Below are 25,189 nucleotides of genomic sequence, written 5' to 3'. Positions count from 1 at the left end.
AAGCTGGTCCTCTTAACAACATGGAGACTGTATGATCACTTGAGACCGACAGGCCAGAAGCCTCCCTCCACAGGACCCAAATCTCAGGGACCTGGCCCGACCTATGGCCTGGGATGGGTATAGTGGGATAGGTACAGTGGGACAGGTACAGTGGGATAGGTACAGTGGGACAGGTACAGTGGGATAGGTACAGTGGGACAGGTACAGTGGGACAGGTACAGTGGGACAGGTACAGTGGGACAGGTACAGTGGGATAGGTACAGTGGGATAGGTACAGTGGGATAGGTACAGTAGAAGAGCTATCAGGATTCAGCAAATGAGCAGGTGGATAGATCAACCATCTGGCATCCTCCACTAGGATGACCAGTGAGCTTTCTCCCAAAGGTACCCTTCTTCCTGGTTCAGCCACGTTCTCAGGGCAGTTAATCAGGCACGCACGTAAGGCAGCTGCCCATGGCCAGCTCAAGAACCAGGTGTAGAAATATATCTTTTTTTTTTTTTTTTTTTTAAAGGAGTAGGAGACCTGGAGAGATGGCTCAGCGGTTAAGAGTACACACTGCTCATGTAAAGGACCTAGGTTCAATTCCCAGCACCCACCTCAGACAGCTGCTCACAACAACCCATAAATAACTCCAGTTCCAGGGGACATGATGCCTTCTGCTTCTGTGGGCACCTGCACTCATGTTAGTGCACATAAACTCACATGGGCACACAAGTACTGTCTCAGTCAGGGTTTCTGTCGCTGTGATGAAAAACTATGACCAAATGCAAGTTGGGGAGGAAAGGGTTTATTTGGCTTACACTCCCACATGGTGGTCCACCACTGCAGGAAGTCGGGACAGGAGCTCAGGCAGAGGCCATGGAGGGCTGCTGCTTACTGGTTTGTTCCCCATGGTTTGCTCAGCCTGCTTTCTTATAGAACTCAGGACCACCAGTCCAGGGAGGGCACCACCACCCACAATGGACTGGGCCTGCCCGCATCAAACTAATTATGAAAATGTCCTACAGCTGGATCTTATGGAGGCATTTTCTTAACTGATGTTCATCAAGTTGACATAGAACTATCCAGCACAAGTACATATAAAAATAATACATGAATCTTTAAAATATTAAAAAAGAACCGGATGTATGAGCAGACGCGGCCTGGAGGGTCTCTATCTTCCATCTTCTGTCTCTATACGGCAATGCTTACACCACGGATAAACAGAGCTAAGAAACCTTACGTTGTAGGTATTGCTGGAGGAAGTCTGAGGGAGGAGGGCTGAGGCTGGGGGTCGCATACTTTCCTGCCTGGTCATCTGACCTCACCCCCGCCCCCATGAGGTCTCTTGGATCCCAGCCCTTATGACGGATCAAAGCAATTCTTCTCTATCTTTACAGCGCAAGCGGCTCAGCCAGGAACAGGAAATTGGGCTTTCCTTAATTGGCCTCCCTTGAATGGATGTGTCTTCCTGGTGTCACTGTATCAGAAAGCTCATCGCTGCCGTGTTCCATTCACTGCGGATGATTAGCCAACAGCGGGGTAGCAGCATTGCTGATGCAGATGTGGGCGCAGAGCTCCCTTCCCCCAGGTGAGCAGGGTGCATACAACGTTCTCTCCGGTGTGTGGAAAGGGCACGTGTGCCGGCCCCCTTGGAGGAGTGTGTCTCCTTGACAAATACCTCTAGCCCCTCCCAGGACCCCCTAGGGCAGGAAGCTCACAGTCCTGCCACAGTACAATTGCTTCTTCTATGGTGTGCCTCTGCAGCCCAGCTCTCCACATTACCTGCCCTCCCCAGCCATTAGGGGCTCAGCTGCAGGGGCAGGTCCAGGCCAATTTAGTGAGTCAGCCTGTCTGTCCCCAGCAGAGCCCCAGAGGTTTTGCACCTTTTCCTGGCGGCGCAGAGAGAACTAGGCATATAAAAACCAGTGGGATTTCTGAGCCTTTCTTCCCGTGAACTCTTTCTCCCCTAGCTAATGGCTCCCTGCAAGGCCCTCTCTCTGAAACTGAAATGATGAACCCCAGTGTGTGTCTCGGTAATGTGGGCCAGCTTCCATCCCACGGTGACACATTTAGGTCAGCCGCACTGCAGTGCCCCATCCTGTCGTTCCACAGAACAAAAGCGACACAAACCCTAGTCATTGGTTTTTCCTGCCCCTCCCTCAGAGGAGGAGCCAGAGCGAAAGGCTGACTGCCTGCCAAACAGAAAGCGCTGAGCTGGCCGCCTCTAAGGCCATCTTCACCCAGCCTCCCCACGGAATGGAGTCAGGAGGCCCACAGCAACCCCCTTCCATCTCAGGAGTCTCTGTCTTGACATCTGAGTGTGGCCTGTTAGCAGTCCCAGCTTTCTGCCCTAGAACTTTGGATTCCCCCATACTGTAAGCCTGTCACTGCTATGACTTAGGGGAGGGTCACCTGAGTCTCTAATATAACCCCCATTGTTCACAGAGGCTGATGATGGGGTCTCTCATGGGGCGAAGGGTAGGATGATGGAGCCCCTTGAATATCTACAAACTAGCTTCTTGTGGCCACAAATATTACATTCTGATTTAGACAATAGTCACTATCTGTGATGGTTCGTATATGCTTGGTCCAGGGAGTGGCACTATTAGAAGGTGTGACTCTGTTGGAGTAGGTGTATCACTGTGGGTGTGAGCTATAAGACCCTTATCCTAGCTGCCTGGATGCCAGTATTCTGCTAGCAGCCTTTAGATGAAGATGTAGAACTCTCAGCTCCTCCAGCACCATGCCTGCCTGGATGCTGCCATGCTTCTACTTTGATGACAATAGACAAAACCTCTGAACCTGTAAGCCAGCCCCAATTAAATGTTGTCCTTTTAAGAGTTGCCCTGGAGCTGGGCAGTGATGGTACACACCTTTAATCCCAGCACTTGGGAGGCAGAGGCAGGTGGATTTCTGAGTTCAAGGCTAGCCTGGTCTACAGAGTGAGTTCTAGGGCAGCCAGAGCTACACAGAGAAACCCTATCTTGAAAAACAACAACAAACAAACAAAAGAGTTACCTTGGTCATGGTTTCTGTTCATAACAGTAAAAACGAAGACACTATCTTACGGTTTTAAAAGGTCCAGAGATCAAACAGGTGTTCTGGGCTTGATAGAATAGAGGTGTTAATGGGCAAGTTTTATTTGGAGGCTGGTGGGAAGACTGAGTATACAGCATCCTTTCCAGCATCCTGAGGAACATGCTCTGTTTGGCTGGTGACTCCCAAAGAGCAATGACGTCATGCTGACCTACCTCCATCCTTCCCAACTCCACCTGACCCACCAGCCTCCTCCTTGAGATTGCTTTGCACCCATAGATAATCTTGGATCTTCTCACCTCAGGCTGACAACTCTATCATATCTGCCAAGGAATGGTTCCAGGGATTAAGGGGTAAACACTCTTGGGGAAATTGAGATTCTACCTACCATGTTTTACCCTGAGATAATAACAGACAGGACAAAGGAGCCCCCCAATAGACAGAGGCCCACAGAGCACTTTCTAGCCTTGAGGCTCCCCTGAGCATCACAAAACAAGAAGCCCTTCTCTGATGGGCATACTGGCCTTCCTGGGTACAGGGACCCCACCCTCACCTCAGCTGGTAGGGTCTTCCCCTCCCACCTCACTCTCTTGTTATCTCCAATTATGTCCCCCAACACAGAAGCAGGACTCCCCATCAACCCACTGAGGCAGGTCAGGCAATAAATGCTTACATAGACTTTCTCAAAACCCAGTAGTTTTGAGAAAGGAACCAATGAACAGCTTGTTGCCAGAGGCAACAGGTGTGCCATTCTATAATATGCTCACACAATCCTGAGCTGCACAGCAGAAAGATACCTGCTCTCCTGTGCCCTCAGTCTGAGGACAAAGACAGATACAAGCTCAGAGCCCTGTTTCCACATGTGGGGATCTTACAGGCTCAGTCAAGCGAGGAAGCCATCTGGGGCCTGTGAGTGTCTAAGTCACAAGTGAAGATTTAGGCAAAAGCCATAGCCTAGCCCATTAGACCACAGAGTCAATGCTGCAGAGCTATGAGGCTATGTATCACATGCCACTAATGCTGTGGCACAGCTCCTAGGTCAGGGTTTTTACAAGGCCCAGGGCTGGCCATAACCGACTCTAGGCACTTAGCTGGCCTGGTGACACAGCAGGGATGGCCACAGAGCCCCTGCAGAAGGTCAGGAAGGTGGGGATGTCCGCTGAAAATGGGATGGTCCCTGAAACTAAGTCTCCAGGGTGTACCTTGAAAGAAGAGTTCAATATCACAAATTAGAAGCTCCATTCTAGGCTTCTGCTCACAGGACACTCATGTTGTCACTGTGTTATTCATTTAAGCAGACGAGCAAACCAACTACCAGGAAGATAAGCGAGATGACTCAGGTGCACAGCAGCACCAGAGGGAGCCAAGACGGTCCCCGAGGGACAAGGTCTACCCCATCCCTACCCACATAGGAGGTGTTGAGGCAGCAAAATGAATGTGGTAGAGAGAGAAAGCCAGGGAGCTATTTCTGTGACTAGGTATACCTTTACATCTGCATAGGTCTGAGAATACCAGGTCACCTATGAGCGCGACCTTCGGGCACCCTAAGAAGGAAGAGATTCTGGCCCTCATACCCAAGCCCCATTTGGAGACTGCCGGGTATCTCCAAAGCAAAGAGGCAAAACCAACTCGAGAGTGGGAGCCCATGAAGCCTGCCTGAGGGAGCTGGTACAGCAAAGGATTCCTCACAGAACACACACGACAGAGGCTGTGGGAGACTGGTACAGTTGGGCCACCTGCTCACCCACCTGCTCCAGGCATTAGCCTCTCCAAGGTTCTGGAAGGTGGCGGGCACAATTCATGGACCCTCGACCCCCAAGACGCCCATTCTTCTCTCCTCAGTATGCTGATTCAAGGGGACACAGAGGAGATAATTCAGCCCACAGGCATGATCGGCCCAGGCTGCGCAGCCTCCATGGCTCCCGGCCCGCAGGGAAAGAAAACAACTTCAAAGCTATTTTTAAATTTGCAAAAGCAGATCTCTCAAGCAGGAATCCCTTTGGCACAAGATGCAACAGGCCTAGCCAGAGGGGGAGGGGGCAGAATCAAATGATAAGCTTTAAATAAAATTTCTCTCTACCCAGCTGGAGTGCGTGTGCATGTATGCATGCGCGCGCGCGCGCGCGCACACACACACACACACATGGAAGCCACCGGGAGGGGAAAAGAAAGCTGCCCCGGCCAGGCTGGGCTGCACAACTGGGCACCTGAACAGGTTTTTACCAGCCCCGTTTCCCTTCCTGTTACCCTTAAGGATCTTTCGAAAAGACAATAACTTGTTCTCCCCAGTGGAGATGCCCAGTCACTTCCTGAGTTCAGGACATCCGTTCACCTTCAGCCCTAGAGAAGGGCATTGTATGATGCTCCTCTCTGGCCACTCCACTCAAAGGGTGCTGTCCCCTCCATGTCCCCCACAGCCTGTGCACTCTCCTAGGGCTCACTTATCGCCGTGTTATTCACTGCTCTGCACAGAAGTGACATTTACAGCATGATGAACTGTCAACACCAGGCTGAATGCTCCTTCACAATCAGGTAGCAGGCGGCCAAGTTCTGGACGGTTAGCATTCTAACATGACAGGCTGCGGCCGGGCTTGGTATTCTGGGTTTAGGAAGTCAGTTATGGGACGAGAGCGGTGTCCTGAGATTTGTGTGCAAATAGATAGACAGACAGACAGGAAGGAAGGGGGGGAAGAGAAAGAAAGAAGAAAAAGAAATGAGATTCCAGACAGAACTACTGCTCAGAATAGCTGGCTTTCCAGGCCCAACAGGGCTCTTCAGTATGAACCGGGGGAGAGGGAGGGAAGGGGGCGGTGGCAAGTTGCTGCCTCCAATGCTCAAGGGCCAGACTTCTAGGCCCTGGCAAGCTCTGGGCGGAGAGATGTGGTTATTCAAAAGTCTCCGCCCTCGGGGTCTGGAAGGAGAAGACAGGGGCTGGAGGTGACTCATCCTTTGGAGGGAGCAAGGCCTTGTCTTTTAGAAAGGTCTGGATAAGAGCACTGGCGGCTATTTCTCCAGAGGATCTAGGTTCAAGTCCCAACAAACACAGCTCACAGCTGTCTGCAACTTCAGTTTCAGGGATTCAGTGCCCTCTTCAGGCCACCATGGGCACCAGGCGCAAATGTGGTGCATGAATATATTATACATGTAGGCAAAAAAAAAAAAAAAAAAAAAAAATACCGTACACACGATTTTTCTCGGTGTCTGCTCTATCCACTCCCTATCTTCTGGACATGTCCCTCCAGCCATGCACCGGCAGCCAAACTTTCTCAAAGCATTAAGCTTACAGCCAGACACCCGGCACCTGCCAGGTACCAGGTACCGGGAAGGGAGGCAGGAACCCCCTGCCACCACCAAGGTGAGGTGAGCCCCAGAGATTCATATTCAGTGCACATGCTAGGGGGTATAGATTGGTAAGGAGACACCGTGCCTGGGACCAAACACCAGATATAAAACAAAGGAGGACACGGCTGGAGAATGTCTTCAGGTGGGGCCTAGTAAGACCCCCAAGGATGTGCAGAGAGGCGTGCCTGGGTGCGGGGTAGCACTCCGACCATTCATCTATCCACTCGTCCTATTATCTATGTGCTCACCTCTGTCTGGTATAGCGGTCTGCTGAGTCATCCAGCCACTCACCCAGATGTGTACTGAGCCCCCTGCAGCTGCCAGGCTCTGCAGCCATACAGGTGAGGCGGCAGCTGGCCTCTCTCCCTCCCATAAGACCCAGCTGGTGTATGCCAACATAGACAGGTGATTGCACTGCCCTCTCGGGGCTGTACAACACACTCCACATACCCCTGGACAGTGTCTCGGCTATAGGAGGCTTCCCACAGGGGACCACTGGGAGCAGCGGAGGAGAGATGGCCGCTGGCCCAATGCCTTCTCTCCCTGCTGTGAACACAGGACCTCCAACATGCTACCCAGAAGCGGGGATGAGACGGTACCCTCTCGAGGAACTGGAAGCTGATACTGTGCCTGTGAGGCAGGTTATGGGTCCACACGGAGGTCACAGAGATGGACGGTGGCTCCTGATTGAAACACTCCCATGATAATCAATTGTCATTGCCCAAGGTGTCCTGCCAGGCCAGCAACCATGGAGCCACCAGCCATCAGCATGATGCAGCGGATGAACATGTCAACCCCTGACTTCACCATCTCACCCCAACACTGCAGGAGCCCTGGTCCCTGGAGCAGCACCAGAGCCAGCATCCGAGGAGTTGAGTTTTTCCTCTGAAGTTTGAGCTATAGGCAGGCCAGGGGTTTAGTGAGTGGGCTCAGCCTCTGTGCTCAAAGAACGTATATCCTGGGCAATGCCAAGTCTTAGGGACAAATATCTCATCTGCAATGAAGTCTTCAAGAGTATATTTTACTGGACAACAGAAATGATGTAGAAAAGCAAAGGTTTGGGGCTCCTCCCCACCCTGATACTGGGTATAGATCCTAGGGTCTCACACATGCTAGAAAATAACTCTATCACGAATCCACACCCCTCAGACACAGAAATATGAAACCTTGGGCCTAATGGGCCAGAGGTTTAATTTTTTAGGGGCCAATTTCATCTTTTTCCTGGAAAAATCCCCATAGGACCCTTGTTGAGCTCATCTCAGGCTTCCGTCCTTACTTCTTCTCTGACCCCTTCCCCACCCCACCCCCCACCAGCTTCACACCAGGGTCGGAAGCAAACCCACCCAGGCTCTGCCCCTGGGGTTTATCTTTGAGCTCCACAGCACTTAACATAAAGGAGGCGGCAGAGTTAGGAGGCCAGGACCCCAACAAGACATCTGCAGGCCTAGGTTGGGAGGAGTGGGTCCAGGCGCATTTGTCAATAACACACCTAGCTGTCTCTAGCCGGTCTCTGGACTGCCTCGACTCTTTAGAACCCTGGAGGCACACTGGCGGCTCCTGGCCTTCTGCTTTCCAGAGACTGATAGTGAGGCGATCTTGCTCACCTCTGATCACCTAGATCAATCACCCCAGGCTAACCTGTGTCACAAGGTCATGTTTTGTTTTTTTCTGAATCTGTACTTCTTCCAGAAGTCTTCCCACAGAGAGAGGATCAGCCATTCAACACCCCCCCACACACACAGAGAGACACGTGTTGAGCATTAAGGGGAGGGACTTCTAGGAGTGTCAGGGGTTTGGAGCAAAGGCCTCCTCCCCCTGAGTCACATACTTCAGGAACCACTGCTATCCACTGGCTGCCTCCACTGGGAATCCACTCACACCACTGCACAGGTGTCAGAAGCTGGAGACAAGACACAACCCCTAGGGGAGTCTTCTCTAGACTGACCAGGGAGGTGGCAGCAGAAGTTACACTGTAGAGGTGTCACCTCAGAAGGGCCCTCTATCCATCCAAAGCTCTACAGCCCGGCCTAACAACCATCAACCAGGAGGCTCCTGGTGCACTTTCCCCTCCAAAAGCCAACCCCATGCCAAGCTGTAGAGGCTGTGTGTGTGCCTTACAGCATGGGCAATCTCACTTTTCGGAGCCCACATACAGCAAGCAATCAATAAATGCACGCTCAGTTATAGGCCTTGGAATTGAATGTGTTCGGGTCTCCCGAGCAATAATCCACTAACGAGCACCTCAGACTTGCTGGACAGGAACACCAATTACTCACTTACGGTCTTTAACAGGCTTAGGCCCCTGCCTCTGGCTGGGTGGGACTAAGGCACACTTCAACTGTACCTTCTTCATCCCGTGTCGTTTTTTTTCTCCTGGGAACATCTGTACTCTTCAATGTTTAATCACTAAAGAAACTTATTGTGCACTTGGGGCTATGTCCCTCATCCGTGAAGAATGACAGACAGGCTACTGTCAAAGAGAAAGGACAGCTGAGAGGGTTGAATGGAATCTGAACACTAATCACTTAGGCGCTATGGATGGAGCCAAGGTCCAAAACAGTGCATGCTGAGCTGTTAGTGAAAGGAGGAATCGAGAGCCGGAAGCCTAGGTTTCAAGGCCAGCCTGGAGCTCTCCCCACCCCACACATGGTATTTCCCCTGCAACCCAGGAGGAACAGGAACCACCAGGCCAGCACGTGTTGTAAATATATATAGGCTTACTGACAGCCAGAACGTATCTGTATGTCTCAAGACTCTGTAACACTGTATGACCCTGGAAACGGAGGGATGCCATGCTGGGTGGCGGCACAGGCTCCTCTGTGCAAACACCACCTCTGCCAGGCTTTTCTGCAGTTTCTTCCAGTCACTCAGCGCCCACCACACTGGAGACATCAAGCCTCGGGTATAAAAATAGGTCCCGCCCCACCCTCAAGGTGCAGAGGACCTGGGAAGGGCTGCCTGTAACTAACAGCCAGTGCAGAAGGCTGGAGAGGGTATAACCAGTCACCAACAGGCAACTAGCAGATGGAGCCACACCCAGACTGGGGACACGGACAGAAAACAGAGCATGGAGTATCTCTAGTACCATCCTAGAGTGACTGCCAGAACAGAACACAAGTGTGTATACAGTGTGAGCGTGTTAACCCTTCTCTAGAGAGGAAGGTACAACCCAACACAACAATCAATAGCAAGGATTATTAACTTAGAAGAAAACTGAGACTCCAGAGGAGACTCAAGTTCCCTGACTATCACCTGAGAGCGTGGCCAGATAAACCACTCGGTATTATCTTTTTTAAAAATCTGTTTTTAGAAGGGGTCTCACTGTATAGCGCAGGCTGGTGTTGAATTCCAGGGTTCAGGTGACGTCCTGGCTTAGCTTCCCTTGTGCTGAAACTATAGGCTTTCACCACTATAAACAGTTTTTCTTGAATGGGTGCTTTTTTTTACTTCCCCCAGTACTGTGGAAGGGACCCAGGCCCTGGCTTGAGGATGCCCACCTGGCAGGCCTTCTGCCAATGAGCTCCACCCCCAGTGCAATAATTTTAGAGAGCTACGAGAATTTAACTCAACAAGGAACTCCTGGCAGAATGAGATGAGGTGATATCCTATACCTGTGACCGGTACTGAGGACACACCATCAAGTCTGTGACATTCAGGGTAAAAGCCACATGACCTGAGTCTCTGTAAAGCAACAGAGACCATCTAAACCCGAGCCCACTCTATAAGCAACCTACCCGTGTGCCTCTCGAAAAAAACACCTGCTTCGGGAAACAAGCCGAGGAAATGAGCCTAGAGAGGCAACGTGTGCCCAGAATGGTGGGGCCGCAATAAGGTCTCATAGCAGATAATGGCATAGCCACATTATCGCCTGGTCTTGATAGCTGCACACTGCACACCGCACACTGCGGCTAGATAAGAGAATAGCCTTGCTTTTAGGACGCATGGCAAGAGTATTCAGAACTCAGAAGCACTAGGTCTGAAACGGACCATCAGGCGGCTCAGGAAAAGTACATATAAATAGATGGACAGATGGATGAATGGATGGATGGGTAGGTGGATGAGAGATGGAGGGGTGGGTGGATGGGTGGGCTGGTGGGCAAGAGATGGATGTGGTGGATGGATACCTGAGTGGCTGAGATGCATATATGTATGGGGGGGGGGAATTGATGGGTAAATAAGCTGTGGATGGATATGTAAATGGATGGATGAAAGATGGATGGATGTGTGGGTGGACGGCTAGATGGATGAGAGGTGGATGGGAGATAGATAAATGGGTGGATGCACACATGTATATGTAACCGTATTGACAGCTAGGTGGGAATGGGGGTGGGGGGCGCTGGACATATAAATCCCACAGAAGCACCAGTGTGGCAACATTGTTACGCTTTGAGGAGTAATTCCAAGAGAAGCACACAGACTTTCTTAATGATATTTTTATAACTTTCTTCTGACTCTGACATAAAGTCGGAATAAACTTCTGTCAAAGGCAATCTCTGTAACCACCAAGGATTATGGCAGGAATAGAGAAAGAAGGCACCAAAAGACAGAGGAGAAACGCCAGCCGTTCCCGCCCACGGACCTTGTTGGGTATCAATTCGGAGTTGTCAGAAAACTATCGGGGAGATCCCAGCTCCAGTCGGTCTCTGATGCAATCAGGGAGGGGAGGGGGAAGCTGTGTTGTTCTACTTCCCATCTTGGTCTCTCAGCTCTTGTCATTAAAACATATTGAGCTATCTACTAAAATATTTACAGACGAAGCGATAGCGCGCCGGCTGAGCTTCACCCAACCCAGAGGGGGAGGAGTGAAAGAAAGCCAGCCTGGCCTAGAATCCGCTCCGCTCCGGGAGAGGCAGGCGTGAGTCGACGGGAGCCTCTGATGCTTTCTGCTTCGTTTCCGTGTATATTCAAAATCTCCCATCATTAATGAAAAAATGAAACTGCTGGGAGAAGCCCACACCTATCTTAAGAGTTACCCAGGAGGGCGGCGGTGATGCACACACCTTTAATCCCAGCACTCTCTCGGGGTGGGGAGTGCAGAGGGGATGGGATCTCTAAGTTTGAGGCCAGCTTGGTCTACAAAATGAGTTCCAGGAAAACCAGGTCTACACAGAGAAACCCTGTCTTGAAAAGCCCCACCCACTTCCCCCTAAAGAAGAGTTTCCAAGGAGTAAGATGAGATACTTCCTTGGGCAACACTGAGAGAAGAATTGTGGGTATCATCTTAGGACGCCAACAATGTGTCCTACAGCGGAATAGCCAAGTTATGCACATCAGACCTTTTCCTTCATGATCTAGCAGCCTCAGAGTCACCCACCTCCTTGTTCCCCATGAGCTCTGGCCATGCTGTGCACCTTCAAACTGCTCCACAGTGGGGGGTGTTCTGGCAGCCCTAATACACCCTGCCCCGGGCCTGGACTTGTTCCATGGATTCACAGTGACCAGCTCTGGGCAAGCAGGACTGAAGCTCTCTTCTCATGGTTGCTTCCGAGTAGCCTGGGCTCCTGCAGAGCATCAGCTCTGACAACACGCGTAGGGGGCCATAAGCATGGGCTTTGGAGCTAGCCAGGTTCACTTAAGTCCTTATTACTCCTCTTGCTACACCGTAGGACGACTCGGTCGTCCATATCTCAGTGTAATCATCTTCGAGACCAAGAGGATGTGGGAGCTACGAGCGTGCAGCTGTGACTGGGTTGAACCCGCAAGAGCTCCTGTTCTGCCAAAAAACCACCTCCTCCTTACTCCAAAGGTCAAGCTCTGGCCAGCAGGAGCCAGGAGGGGACAGCCAGCAAACAACTGGGTCCCAGGGTCCTCCCACTGTCCCTCTGTGTGTAACAGCACAGATAGTTTCAGATGCCTCTGAGGATCTCTGAACATTCTGAGTTAACTTGATTCATGACAATCTTCCCAGCTTCCATGGAACAGGTCGACTGCTTCCTCACCCCATCTGCAAAGCACAGGCCGGGGCTGGGTTTTGTGAAGCAACGGGCATCAGAGAGACAAGACACACGTTCGGAGGGAAATGTCACTCGGGGGCATCAAAGTCCAAAGCACGAGTCCATGTCTTGGTCCAAGCCTTTCCCTGCACGCGCCTGTGTTCACACCTACCCCCAAGCATGCGTATGTTCACATGTGCCTGCCCCCATCCACATCTGCCCCATGTCCATAACATAGCATCTCCGGTTTACCCCACCTCAGCTGTGGCCCCTCCCCTCCCCCTCAGCCCCCTTCCCTCCACCCCCTGAAAGTGCTTCCTCACACTCACGAAGAAAGTGCTTTTCCAGTAAGGCGATTTCCAGATGGCCTTTGATCTCGTTCAGCCGATCGAACTCCGTCCTGTTGAAGTCCTGCACGCCTGCCGCCATGATGAGGGTCCCTGGGCCAGCCTGGAAGGAGACCACCAAGCGGTCAGAGGACCACACAGAAGCAGCCTTACCTGATCCCAGTTGGTTTTTAGGAGCCCTGAGGTCCTTGGGGTGGCAGTTGCCAAGACAGATCACAAGGAAAAGTATATTATGGTCAAAATAATGGCCAGAGGACCCCCACGAGAATTTCCCTGAATATCTGAGACAAGGAAACATGGGCTCTACAATTGTGTATCAGCCTACCCACTCACCTCGAGATGTTAGTTAGACAGTACAGATCTTTTCAGATCTGGCACAAAGTTTTAAGGACTAACACAGAAATCTGAACCCTGTGTGAGGGCTGGCTTGGTGGTTAGGGCGCATGCCACACAAGCATGAAGACCAGAGTTCAGATTCCCCAGAGCTCTCACACGTGCCAGGTGGGCATGGGAGCCTCTGCTTGGAATTCCAGCCTCAGAAAGCAGAGACAGGGACTCACGAGAGCAGCCGGGCTAGGGAGACTCACTATCGCTGAGCTCTGGGTTTGATTGAGAGATCCTGCCTCCGTGAATAAAGCAGAAGACTAGTGGAGGATGATTCCGGACATCGACCTTGTGCCTCCACGTGCATGCATGTGTGCACAGGTGCATGCACACACCTACACTTGCAATCACGCACACGCACACCACACATACCCACTTACCAATGGAAAGAGGGATTAAAACACTAAATAAAGGGTTAAACTTGGTTTCTGTTGTTTTGTTTTTGAGACAGTCTCATGATACAGTCCAGACCAGCCTCAAATTCATCATCCTCCTGCCTCAGCCTCTCGAGTGCTGGGAAAACCATGTATTGTCACACCTAGCTGGCATTAAGCCTCTCGATGATAACAACACTGACTGTCAGGCTACAGATGGAAGAAACCATGGGGCTGTCCAGCCAGGAAGTGACCCATCCAGAGCAGTTACCCTCCTACTGAAGTCCAAGGGTCTCTATCCCACACTGAGTAGATGAAGGGAAAAACACCTTCTAAGTAAGGTCTATGAGGAACCTAGATAAGCACACGTCACACCAGATCTTTCCTGTTGGTTCTCCAGAGAGCCAATCCCACTACTGTCCTGTCCCGGAGACCAAGGGCTAGCTCTATTCACGTGCCCCACAGCCACTGCCATGGGCACTGGATACAGCTATGCATCCTGCTGACCACCCAGCCCCACCCAGCAATGCACAACCTCCTGGACCAGTGGGAACTCCTAACTGTGCCATATCTTGACCTCCTGCTTCACTACCTGAATAGGTAAGCATACTGCATTCTCCCTTGGCATCTCTACTCAGGCAGGTTCTGCATGTGCACCCCCATTTCTTTGTCTCCAACTCCTCTTCTCTGGCCCTCTTGTCTAGGCACCTTCTACAAGTTCTATGCATTCTCCATGTGTCTGAGTCACGCCTAGCCTCCCTGTCCCCGGCACACTCAGGCAAGGCCTATCTTAAGAACGAGGTCATCGATGTTGGATTGAAATGGGATCCAGCAGCCCAGGAGCTCTGCAGCCTTGCTCCTGCTTCATCTCCAAGAAATGCCCCACACTCTTGACTGCAGTCTGGACTAGCCTACAAGGGGATGTGTTACATATTTCACTAGCTCTGCTCACAGGCACCAGCAGGCTTACAGCGGGAGTATTATGTTGAGTCTGAGGCCCCATTTGTCAAGGGACTGACCCTATAGCAGGAGTCCCAGATGAGCCAGGCCATAAGAGTGGGTACGGTCCTTTCAGAATAACTGAGGCCCTGCCCTAGAGATGACCAGCTATTAGGTAACTGTTATAGTTACATAGCAGAGAAGACCCCATGAGCAAAAAGCAAGCTCTATCCAGCACAGAACCATGCTAAGGGCAGTCAATACATCCGGTTCCTCCCAGGATTTCCTCATGGGATGATGGAGGGAAGAGAGACCCTGGGAGTCCTAAGAAGGCAGTGGAGTTGGCCTAAATCTCCTGGGAGATCTGATGGGGAGCAAGGACACTAACCCTGGGAGAAGACAGTAGAGGGCTGTAAGCCCCAAGCAGCCAGCTCTGGGCTGACAGTGACCTTCGTCTGCTGGAGCTGTCACTTGGCTCCAAAGAGCCTCCCACATAACCTTACCATAGGGGCTGAAGAACAAAGTGAGGGACCATCAGTGGTTAGCAGGAACAAATCGAGGGGACCCATGTCCCCTTATCCTAAGTACCCGCTTTGACCACTAGAGGATGCCTTGGAGTGGGGTCCTAAGACAAACTGCTCTAGATAAGAATTCATTTCCAAGAGGGGATCTGGGGGAGAACCCAAGGGTTTTTTGTTTGTTTGTTTGTTTGTTTGTTTTTTCAAATCAAAAGATAGCCCCTTACCAAGTGCCAGGTATGGCACAGTCACCCTGGCATTCCTTGTGTCCTGTTTACGTACGCTGGTCCCTCTAGCAGCAAAGTCAAGTTCCAGATCCCTGGGCTGGGGTCATGATGGGACCATGGGATTCCAGAGCCTACAGGTAATGCCAGTTTTCAAAGCGGCCCGGGAAACCAATCAGATTTAACGATGCCACTCTTCCCAGCCTGTCAGGCCAGGAGGGGTGAACCCCGAGCGATGGGGGGTTAGAAAGGCAGCTTGGAGAGGAACCAGTACCTCCCAGCATGGAAGCTGACCTTCCCAGAAGACAGCAGGGCAGCCACAACAACAGGCGGGCTGAGGGTGTGGTGGCAGAGACTGGCAGGGAAGGCAGAGGGGCCCAGAGAGAAAGGCCAGTCAGTCTGATGGGTTTAGCAAGCTCCCGACAAAAGCAGCCAGTTCAACCCTGGAGGGCCAGCTACACTTGAAGGCACTCATTCACATCCCTGAATGGGTATCCTAACACCTGGCCTCAGGGTTTCCAATCAGCAAGTCAACTCTAGCGGTTTCAGGGCAGAAGAGGTTGAAGCTCTGGGGAGTGGTCCCCCACCCCCAACCCACTCCAGCAGCACTAAGAGACCTGGTCGCGTGGTCAAGGTCTCTAACAAGGGTGACAAGGCCCCAGGGTACTGTGCTGAAGTTCTGGTTCGAATCCTGCACGGTTCGGAGGCTGGCTGGCCCTTTCTCAGACCTAGGAAGAGTAACTGTGACTTGGGAGCCAGAGGGCTAGACATAGACTGAGGCTGGGATGAAACCACCGTAAATTTACATGGCGCAGTGAGTGCAGAGATGACCACCATCTCTCTCACAATACAAGCCAGGCAAGCTGAGCTGCCATTTTTGCCTGAATTAGCTGACCCAGGAGTTGGAGGGAAGGAACCCTAGGCAGAGGGCCAGGAGCATGTGCCTCTAGGCCAGCCATGGGGACGAAGCACATTGCCTGGAGGAGGGCAGCTCTCAGCAGCCTCTGGAGGCTCTAGTACTCTCCTGTGACTCACAGACCCAGCAATAAGCTGGGGGGGGGGGGCACCAGTGACCCTCAGTGGGGAGGGTCACTGAAAGCAGAGACATATTCCACAGTGGGAGCCTGAATGCCGGCTGAGAGAAGCAGCTCAATGGCTCTAATCACAGAGCACTGGTGAATGGGGCATCTGTGCCACCCAGACCATGACAGTTCACAGAGCCCATACATGGGAATAGGGGATGGCCTCATAACCTGGGAAGTGTAGTGTTGCATAGCAGTTCCCTCGTAAGCACAGGACCTCCACATGACCCAGTGACTCCAGATGCAAACAGCTGTTTGTGAGAAACTATAGTCCTGGTGTTCTGTTGTTTGTCAGAGCCCCAAAGTGGAAGCAAACCTAGTGTCTACTGGTATGTTCGTGGATAAACAAACATAGTCCATCCAAACCATGGGAATCTCTCTCTCTCTCTCTCTCTCTCTCTCTCTCTCTCTCTCTCTCTCTCTCTCTCTCAGGGTTATTGTTGTTTTGTTTTGTTTTGTTTTTGAGACAGAGTCTTGGTATATAGCCATGGCTGGTCCAGTCCTTGAGATATATATATCCTAAGATGGCCTTGTGGTAATCTTGCATTTAGCTTCTTGAGTGCTGGAATCAGACATATCCTGACACTCAAGAAAATCAGGCACATAGATACACTTGGGAGAATGCAGGGCCTTGCACGTGCTAGGTAGGTAACCTCTCCATTGCTGAGCTGTACCCTCAGCCCAAACCACGGGTCATTATTAGGTCATAAAAAGGAAAGATGCCAGACACCAGAGGCCATACCCTATGCCGGTTGTTTTACAGGAAAATGTACAGGATAGGCAATGCCAGGCCAGTGAAATGGCTCATCGGGGAAAGGCACTTGCAGCCAAGCCAGACCGCTTGAGATTGAATCCTAGGACCTATATGATAGGAGAGAATCAACTCCCACAAGTTGTACCCAGACCTCTATTGATATGTCCTGATGAATACAGGAGAATGGATGGATGGATGGATGGATGGATGGATGGATAGCTGATAAATGCATGGATAGATAGATAGATAGATAGATAGGGGCTATCCTTGAATTCACAGAGATACCTGCCTCTGTTTTCCATGTGCTGAGATTAAAGGCATGCAGTACCTACCATGCCTGGAAAAAAATGTTAAGAATACAAAATGCTACAGAGACACAGCAGGCCAGGGTGGGCAGGGTAGACGCTGAGGAAATCACCAGTGACCACTAATGCATGCAGTCCTCCTTGGGCTGCACAATATAAAACATACACTGGAGACCACTGACTGTGCCCCCCGTAATGACGGGAGGATGCTGCCCTTAGCCTGGCATCAAACCCACCAACCACTGAGGTTCCATGCTGGTGCCTGGGTTCCCAAACACTCCATGAGGCTGCACAAAGCAAAAAAAAAANAAAAAAAAAAAAAAAAAAAAAAAAAAAAAAAAAGCCACCTCACTCCCAAGGAGGAATAGTGCAGGTGTGGGAAAATATCTACCACTGTGCGCCCTGACCCCAGAGCAGGGTCTACAGAAAACACAACCAAGCCTCTGTAAAGGACCTGGCCTGGGGGGAAGCCTCTGAGTCGCTAGTTCATGGGTGCTGATACCCACCCGCGTGGTAACAATGGGTCAACTAGTATTACCTCACTTAAGGCTTGAGCCAGGACAAACACCAGCATGTCCCCCCTTTAAACTGTGGGTACCGAGTGGTGTGAAGGGCAAAGAGCATCAGCTGGTCCTTCTGCAACCAGTCAACTGGGACTCTACACTGTGATCTGAGCTAGGACCTGCTGGTCCTTTTGCAACTTTCTGGGGCTCTACACCGTGATCTGAGCTAAGACCTGTTTTCCCTTCAAGGCTGAACCCTTGGCAGAGACTCCCCATCATTCGCGGCACCCAGGTTCCCCTGGTGCAGTTTCCCCACAGGACCCCTAGTGCCAGAAGGTACAAGAGCCAAGATCCCAGGTCTGCCCTTGCTGAGACCTCTACAGCAGCTGCTCTCAGCTGCAGCCCAGGAAGTGAAGCCTACCCCCCAAACCATCCCCCCCCCCAGGACCCTCCTGCCTCACAGGGAGTTTCCTACACATCAGAGGTGGCCCATCCAAATAGCACCATGCCCCGCCTGGCATGTCCCTTCTTGCTCTGCATTCTCCAAACTATACCTCCAAGCTAGTCACCCTAAAACAACCCAGCTTCAGCACTGACCCTCCCTCAGTGCTCCTAGAATCCCCTAAATCCAGATGTTCTGCCTCCAGCTAAGAGCTCCACACCCTGCCGTCTCCTCTCCTGAGTCTCCAGCCAACTTAACACACGCACCTTCTGGCTAACTCCCTTCTGCCTAAGATCAACTCCCCCACTATGGCACCCTGGCGACTACAACACACACCGGGACAGACCTTCTCTCTGTGACATCAAGACAAGCAAGATAGGGTATGCAAATTTTAGAGGCACAAGCTTAACCGCCCTCTCTGCTCAGCAGGTGTCCCAGCTCTAGACCAATGTCGCCCAGAGTAGCTACAAGAACCTGGCTTAGAATAATATGTCACTCTCTACCTAAGCCCTGTCATCAACCAATACCCAAGATTGTGTCTGCCATGAGGGTCCCCAACTGTGCATGTGGCCATGGGCTGAGGCCACAGACTCAGAATCTTCTGGCAGCCCAGCATCTAGCTATGCTACCAGCAGGAGGTCCAGGGCTGCCCAGACATCCCAGGGCAATAGGTCACAATGGATGTCTATTGTCTATATTACAGGAAACTCTTTCAAACTGCATTCTAACTAGACCCTGCGGCTGCTAAGTGACCAAGTGAGGCTATGACTTGGGGTGGCTATCCCTGGAGACCCGTATGTTATAGGATAGTTGATCCCACTGTGAACCCCAAGATTGTGTTATTTACTGAAAAAACCCCTATCTCTAGTTGTGGTGTGGTCCAGCCCTTCTCACACACCTTTAATCTCTCTGGCTGGAATACAGATACACCCTTAGTATACGCCTTGAATCCCAAACAATGAAGGTAAAGTTAGTTTGAAGAAGGAAACACCCCATGTTCAAAGTGATGCCTAATTGAGTGACAGGGAAAGTGACGAATCAGAGAAAGGCTTGACAGAGTAGAATACGCCCCTTATGAGGCATTCTTGTGAAGCTACTTAAGAGAGAACAGTGCTGTGAGACAAAGGGAGAGAGGGCAGTTTTGCCAGGACAGTTGTACAGAGGTCGCTGAGAGAGAACAAGCTAGACAGAGGTGAAGACAGAGCAAGCCAGAGAATGAGAAGGAGCCAGAAGATTAGAACAGATTGCCAAAGTTAGCATGAAGCCAAGCAGAAAAATTCAGTCAGAGGCCAAGAGAGAAGCCATACTGAATCAGTCAGCGTGGAGAGGAGTTTTGAGCCAGGACAGCTGAGTTGAATCAGCCAGAGTTCAGCAAGAGCTAGAAAGGGTGAGCTTACTCAATCAACAGTAAGTCTCAGAGGCTGGAAACATTCTAGGCCTAGCTTAGACTATACTGAAGCTGGAAGTTTCCAGGACTAGGCCTAGGTTAGCAGACAGACAGTAAGCTCAGAGACGACAATTTCTACAGGAGAGTAAAAGTCACTTTTACACCCATATACCACCCTCTTTTCCTTACACTGCCTCATGTTACCTCAGATATGCACACAGGTAGGTGGGCCCAGCTGTAGTCCAATTCTACCACACAATCCTGGCTAGACACAGAGATGGGCAGACAGAGGTACAGCCAAGACAACCACGCTTCAGCCTCTGAGTAGGTTCTTTTCTTTTGGCCACTGAACCCAGAATCTCATATCTTGTGTGTATGTGTGTGTGTGTGTGTGTGTGTATGTAGGCACACACATGTGCATGTATATGTGTATATGTATGCATGAGAGTATATATATGTACATGTGCATGTGGTTGTATGTGTATATGTGCATATTTGTGTGTTTGTGCATGTATATGCATATATGTATGTATGCATGCTTATGGGTATGTGAGTGTGTGTGCGTGTGTGCATGTGTGTATGTGTGTGTGTGTGTGTGTGTGTGTGTGTGAGAGAGACAATTCTCGTCCCTGAGGTGCTTAACCCAAAGGTTCTCATCTTACCCAGACCCATGGCTTACACACCTCTACCCAAGCACTCAATGAGATACCATTTTTCTGTCAAGTCTGTACTATTCTGTATTGTCACCTGCAAAACAGGACACACCAAGCTAAAATGCAGGACCCAACCCCTGGACCAATAGCTAACGGGCTAGCCATTGACTCTGAACTCTGGGAATAGTACCAGCCCAACACACGGGGAGGCTGGACAGGAAGGCCAGGGGCCCCACCCACCTGGCTAGGCAGCCCAGGGCATACAGCCAGGCTCTTAGGAGGCAGCTCAAGTGAATTATTAATCTCGCCAGGAGCAGTACATGGTCACCATCCTATTATGAAGCATTAATAATACAGGAACTAAGAGAAGGCCAGTGATCGCAGTCACATCTGGAAAGATTACCAGACTCAGGGGCCTGAGAGAGAAAAAGCAATGGCCGTCAAGTACACACAAGGATGCTGGGGTGCTCGGGACGGAGACTGAGCAGATGTGCACACCGCAGCCAGCCTGAGACTCGAGAGGCCTGTCCAGAGGAAAGACTGCAAGGTGCTCACTGACCCAGCTCTATTCTGCGCTTCCCAGCCTGACACACCCAGGAAACACAAGCTCTGGAAGGAAGGCAGGGGCCCTGGGTGTGTTCGCACCAAAGCCTTGCCCTAGCTAGGGTTCTCCAGTGATATCTGACACCTGGACAGAGAGCTCCTTACCACTGGCCACTGCGTGCGTTAATGAGGGCTCAACCAGTGGCTGAGTCAGTGACATACGTCCTGGTATGGACAGACAAGCTGGGAGCCAGTAGCCTTTTGGTTTTTTCAAGACAGGGTTTCTCTGTGTAGCCCTGGCTGTCCTGGAACTCACTTTGTAGACCAAGCCGTCCTCGAATTCAGAAATCCACCTGCCTCTGCCTCCTGAGTGCTGGGATTAAAGGCGTGTGCCACTACGCCCAGCTGCCAGTAGCTTTTATATCAGCCATGCCCTGTCCCGTCACTACACCAATCCTGAGGGTGGGGGGTGGGGGTGGGAGCCAGACTATAACACTGTATTTATATGACAAGTTTCCCAAATGCCCAGAAAAAAAAAAAATACAGCTTCTAGACAAAGCTTTGTACAGAAGTCCCCCCTAGCCAAGGGCCTGCCCCAGTGGGATCTGTGGGTTGTTGTGGACTGGCAACAGGAGACAGAGAACTGAGCTTCTGAGCGTGTCTAAACTGTCCAGACTCAGCTTGGCCACCTATAATACCCCTCCTCCTGCCCCCACTGCCCACGTCGAGCGATATAAAAGACTCAGGGTCTGGTATACTCACAGGATCCCTGAGCTCCTCACTGTCCCGGGGCGAGGGCCGTGGCGTCTTCAGGGGGATCTCGTCTCCGCACTCGGTGTCCGAGGCATTTGGGGACTCGGCTAGATCAAGGAAGTCCTCTCTCTTGTGGCCTCTGAACCTGATCCTATCCAGCCTCCTGAGCATGTTCAGCACGGCACTCCTCGGCCTCACCTGGACATGACGGGGAGGTTCCCTGTAAGAGAATGAAGCACGTCGTCACGTGCTGCCCGATGTCTGCTGCCCCTCACCCCCGCCGCCGCCGCCGCCATGTTTGGTCCCAGCCCTATATTGAGGCTGATGGTGAGCACTTAGCTCTACAATGAATGGCCAGATCTGATGAGACCAGACATCACCCACCCATGGATGACCTGGCCAGCTGCTGAGGTTCCTTCTGTACAAAGTCCTACGAAAGGAAGCAGAAGGAAGCCCCACGTTCTCAGGGCCTGGGGATCCTGGCCATACAGATGGTCTAGTGCGGGTCACCACACTGTAACAGACTTAAGGGTATGGGATAACTAGAGCTGAGAAAGAAAAAGGTTGACCGCTCTCTAAAATGCTGAGTCAGGACTGGAGACTAGTCTTACTGCAGTACTACTTACTGCCCGCAACAGCACCACGGCTGGGTCTCAGCATCACTTCTGCCTCTACTGAGTCCCTGCAGGCCCACTGGGACCTGTGGAAAAATGGGCAGGGACTGACGCCACCATTCTTTTGTCTGCCCGACTTTCCCCCTTCACCTTAGAACACTGGCTTGGCCTTGGAGGCTCGGCTCCTAAACCGGAGTCCTGCCAGAAAAAGACTCGGAAGTTGGGCAAAGGCCTTGTCCCACGTCCCACTACACACTGTGTGCTGCATGCAAAGCTCGTGTAAATTAACAGACAATGTGTACCAAATGATGGGCACCCCCTGGAAGCTTGTTCTCCACCCCTCTAACCTAACTGGACCAGGAGAGCTATGGCAACTCTCCAAATCCCCCTGCAGGGGGAAGGGCTGTTTTTCCACCAGTCCAGCTGGCCTCATAGCAGGGTTGGCTAGGCAGGCAAGGCCCTGGCTCCTATCATACAACTCCAGGTCTAAGGCTACAGAGCAGGAGCCACAGGCCGCCCTTGCCACAGATCCTGCCCTGACATCTTTAAGAGCCCCAGGGTGCAGCACAATGATACACCCTTGGGTTCCAGCCTGCTCTGTGCTCGCCGACTCTCGGAGATGAGACGTTTATCTGAAACAGAAATGATCTCCCAAGCAGGCCAAAGTGTTCTGGGAATTCAAGATGACACATGCTGAGGGCCTGACCCCAGGCCTGGGCTTAGGCCCAGTCAACCACAGGATTGTTTTCACGTAAGGAAAACTGGAGGAGTAAACTTGATTGGCCTCTGTGCAGCAAGGCGGGAAGAGCTTCCTGTTTGGTGCAGGAGCACGGAAGCCCTCGGTGGACAGATAAATCACAGCCTGGGACATAGTCTTGCGACAGACAAGACTGCCTGCCCCCAAGGCTCCTTCCTGCTCTCCTGGCCGTCAAGGCCCTCGGCAAGACTCACTAATGACGGAACCCCTAAGTCCTCTGTCAAAACTGCTCTGGGGGTCGAGAGGGACTAGATCAGTTGTTAGAACGCTTGCCGAGCACGGACCGAACCTTGGGTTCGATCCCCAGCACTGTGGTGGTACAGGCCTGTCATCCTGGCACTTGGGAGATGGAGGCCGAGGGTCAGAAGTTCAAAGTAAACCTCTGCTACACAGCAAGTTCCAGGCTAGCCTGGACTACGTGGGGTCAGAAGTTCAAAGTAAACCTCTGCTACACAGCAAGTTCCAGGCTAGCCTGGACTACGTGAGATCCTGTCAGGAAAGAAAGGAAAGCAAACTGATAGAAGCAGAGGGTGGGGGAGTGGAGGGGGGGAAAGGAAGGAAAGAAAGAGAATTTGCTCATTCTAACCACAGAGCAATGGAGGCGTGCAGCCTATCAGCAGGGCCAAAGTGCGAGCACACACCAAGGGAAATGGAACCTAACCTACGACGAGCGACAAGCTGTAAGCAGTGTGGTGGGTGGGGCAAGCAGTCACTCAGGGTGTGAGCCAATGCTAACCACTAGGAAATTTATCCATGCAGGAACTATGAATTTCAGGGGGACCAAAGGGACATTAAGCTTAAAAGTATGCAGAGCAAAACACCAGAGAAGAGATGATTAATGGTCTACATTGAGAATGTACTGGCTGGAGAGACGGCTCAGCCTAATTAGGGGCACCGGCGGCTCCTCTAGGGGACCAGTTCCCAGGGTACACACTGGGGCTCACCACCATCCAAACTCCAGGCTCTGGGATCGGGTGCCCTCTTCTGACCCCTGCAGGCATCAGGCATGCATGTGGTGCACATAGATCCGTGCGGGCAAAACACACACAACAGACATGATATAAAATAAATAAATCTAAAAAAAAAAAAAGAAAGAAAGAAAGAAAGAAAGAAAGAAAAAGAAAAAGACTGAAAAATAAATTCACAAAGTAAAAAAGAATAGAGTCCACTAGACAAATGTAAAAATTAAAACCAAAAAAAAAAAAAAGCTCACGTTTAAAAGTTAAAGCATACACAATGTAATCAAAAATGCCACACCCAATGCAAAGGAGTGGTTCATATTTCCCAGATTGCATAAATAAAAGAAATGAGAGCGGGAGATGGTGCATGGTGGGGGTGGGGGGTGGCAGAGGCAGTGAGGAGACTACTTCCTAGCTCACCCCAAAACTGGCCATGATGCCTAGGGGGAAATCAACGCACACTAACACTGCAGGTGCTTCTGCATCCTAGTACACTGATGTCTACAGAGCCAGTGGTCCATGTTGTGGGATCTGATCCCACCAGCAACCCCAAAAGTGGGGGAGCACACTCCGTATGTGGAAATCCTCACTCCGTGTCACCCCCCACCCACTACCAGCCACGTACAGGGTGGGGGCAATGGTGTGTGTGTGGTGGCCTCCTACAGGACACCAGCGGGAAATCACCATAGCCCTGCGGTCACTGCAAATGGGTAGGAGAAGAGACACACCCTAGCAGGCTGCTGGCTTAGAGCGGCTCCAGCCAGTCTCCCTCCAAATGCTCCACGGAGCCTTTCCACGGCTTTGTCCTATGGTGAGACGCACACACACCAGAGAATGTACTAAGTAAACCGCTTTCCAGGGGTGCATTCGGTGCTGTTAACTACAGACATCCATCCTAGGACGCTCTGTCTTGTAAAACTGCAACCACCTTCCCTTGCTCAACACCAGCCCCCTTCCTTCTTCACCCTGCCTCTGGGAACTCCAACGCCATCAGGGGGTAGGGGAGAGGACCCAGTGGGTAAGGGGGCTTGCTGTACAAGCATGAGGGCCTGAGTTCAAATCCCTAGCACCCATGTAAAAAGATGCGCTCAGCCACACGCTCAACGGTCACCCCGATGCTGTGGGGGCTGGAGACAGGAGGGGCAGCGGGGCTTGGGTGGCTGCCAGTCTCACTCTAGTTTTAGTGACAGACCTCATCTCAAGGGAATAAGGTGGAGTGTGACAGAGGAAGACACCTGATGTCCTCCTCTGGCTTCTGTGTGTGAACACGGGCATGCACGAGCATGTGTGTACATACACTAATAGAAAGGGAAGGAAGGAAGGAAGGAAGGAAGGAAGGAAGGAAGGAAGGAGGGAG

At 51.5% G+C, this 25,189-nt stretch overlaps 1 protein-coding gene across 4 annotated transcripts in view; it reads right to left on the bottom strand.

The window, feature by feature from the left end:
• The window catches only part of Gramd4 (GRAM domain containing 4), a 76,389-nt gene that overhangs the window by 20,266 nt on the left and 30,934 nt on the right, over positions 1–25,189 (bottom strand). For 3 of the 4 annotated variants that reach the window (XM_029548150.1, XM_029548148.1, XM_021216771.2), the window contains exons 2-3: positions 21,512–21,722; positions 12,624–12,744 (exon numbers count right to left, since the gene is read on the bottom strand). In XM_029548150.1, coding sequence (XP_029404010.1) covers positions 12,624–12,744; positions 21,512–21,673 — 283 coding nt within the window. In that variant the 5' untranslated portion in view covers positions 21,674–21,722. Of the gene's footprint in view, positions 1–12,623; positions 12,745–21,511; positions 21,723–22,128; positions 22,203–25,189 lie in introns of all 4 variants that reach the window. The other variant, XM_029548149.1, reaches the window with a different exon arrangement.

This window comes from Mus pahari, chromosome 17 (genome assembly GCF_900095145.1).
Source record: "Mus pahari chromosome 17, PAHARI_EIJ_v1.1, whole genome shotgun sequence".
Classification (NCBI taxonomy): Eukaryota; Metazoa; Chordata; class Mammalia; order Rodentia; family Muridae; genus Mus; species Mus pahari.
The sequence above is the reverse complement of the archived record's forward strand: the minus strand, read 5'-3'. Positions and strand labels throughout refer to the sequence as shown.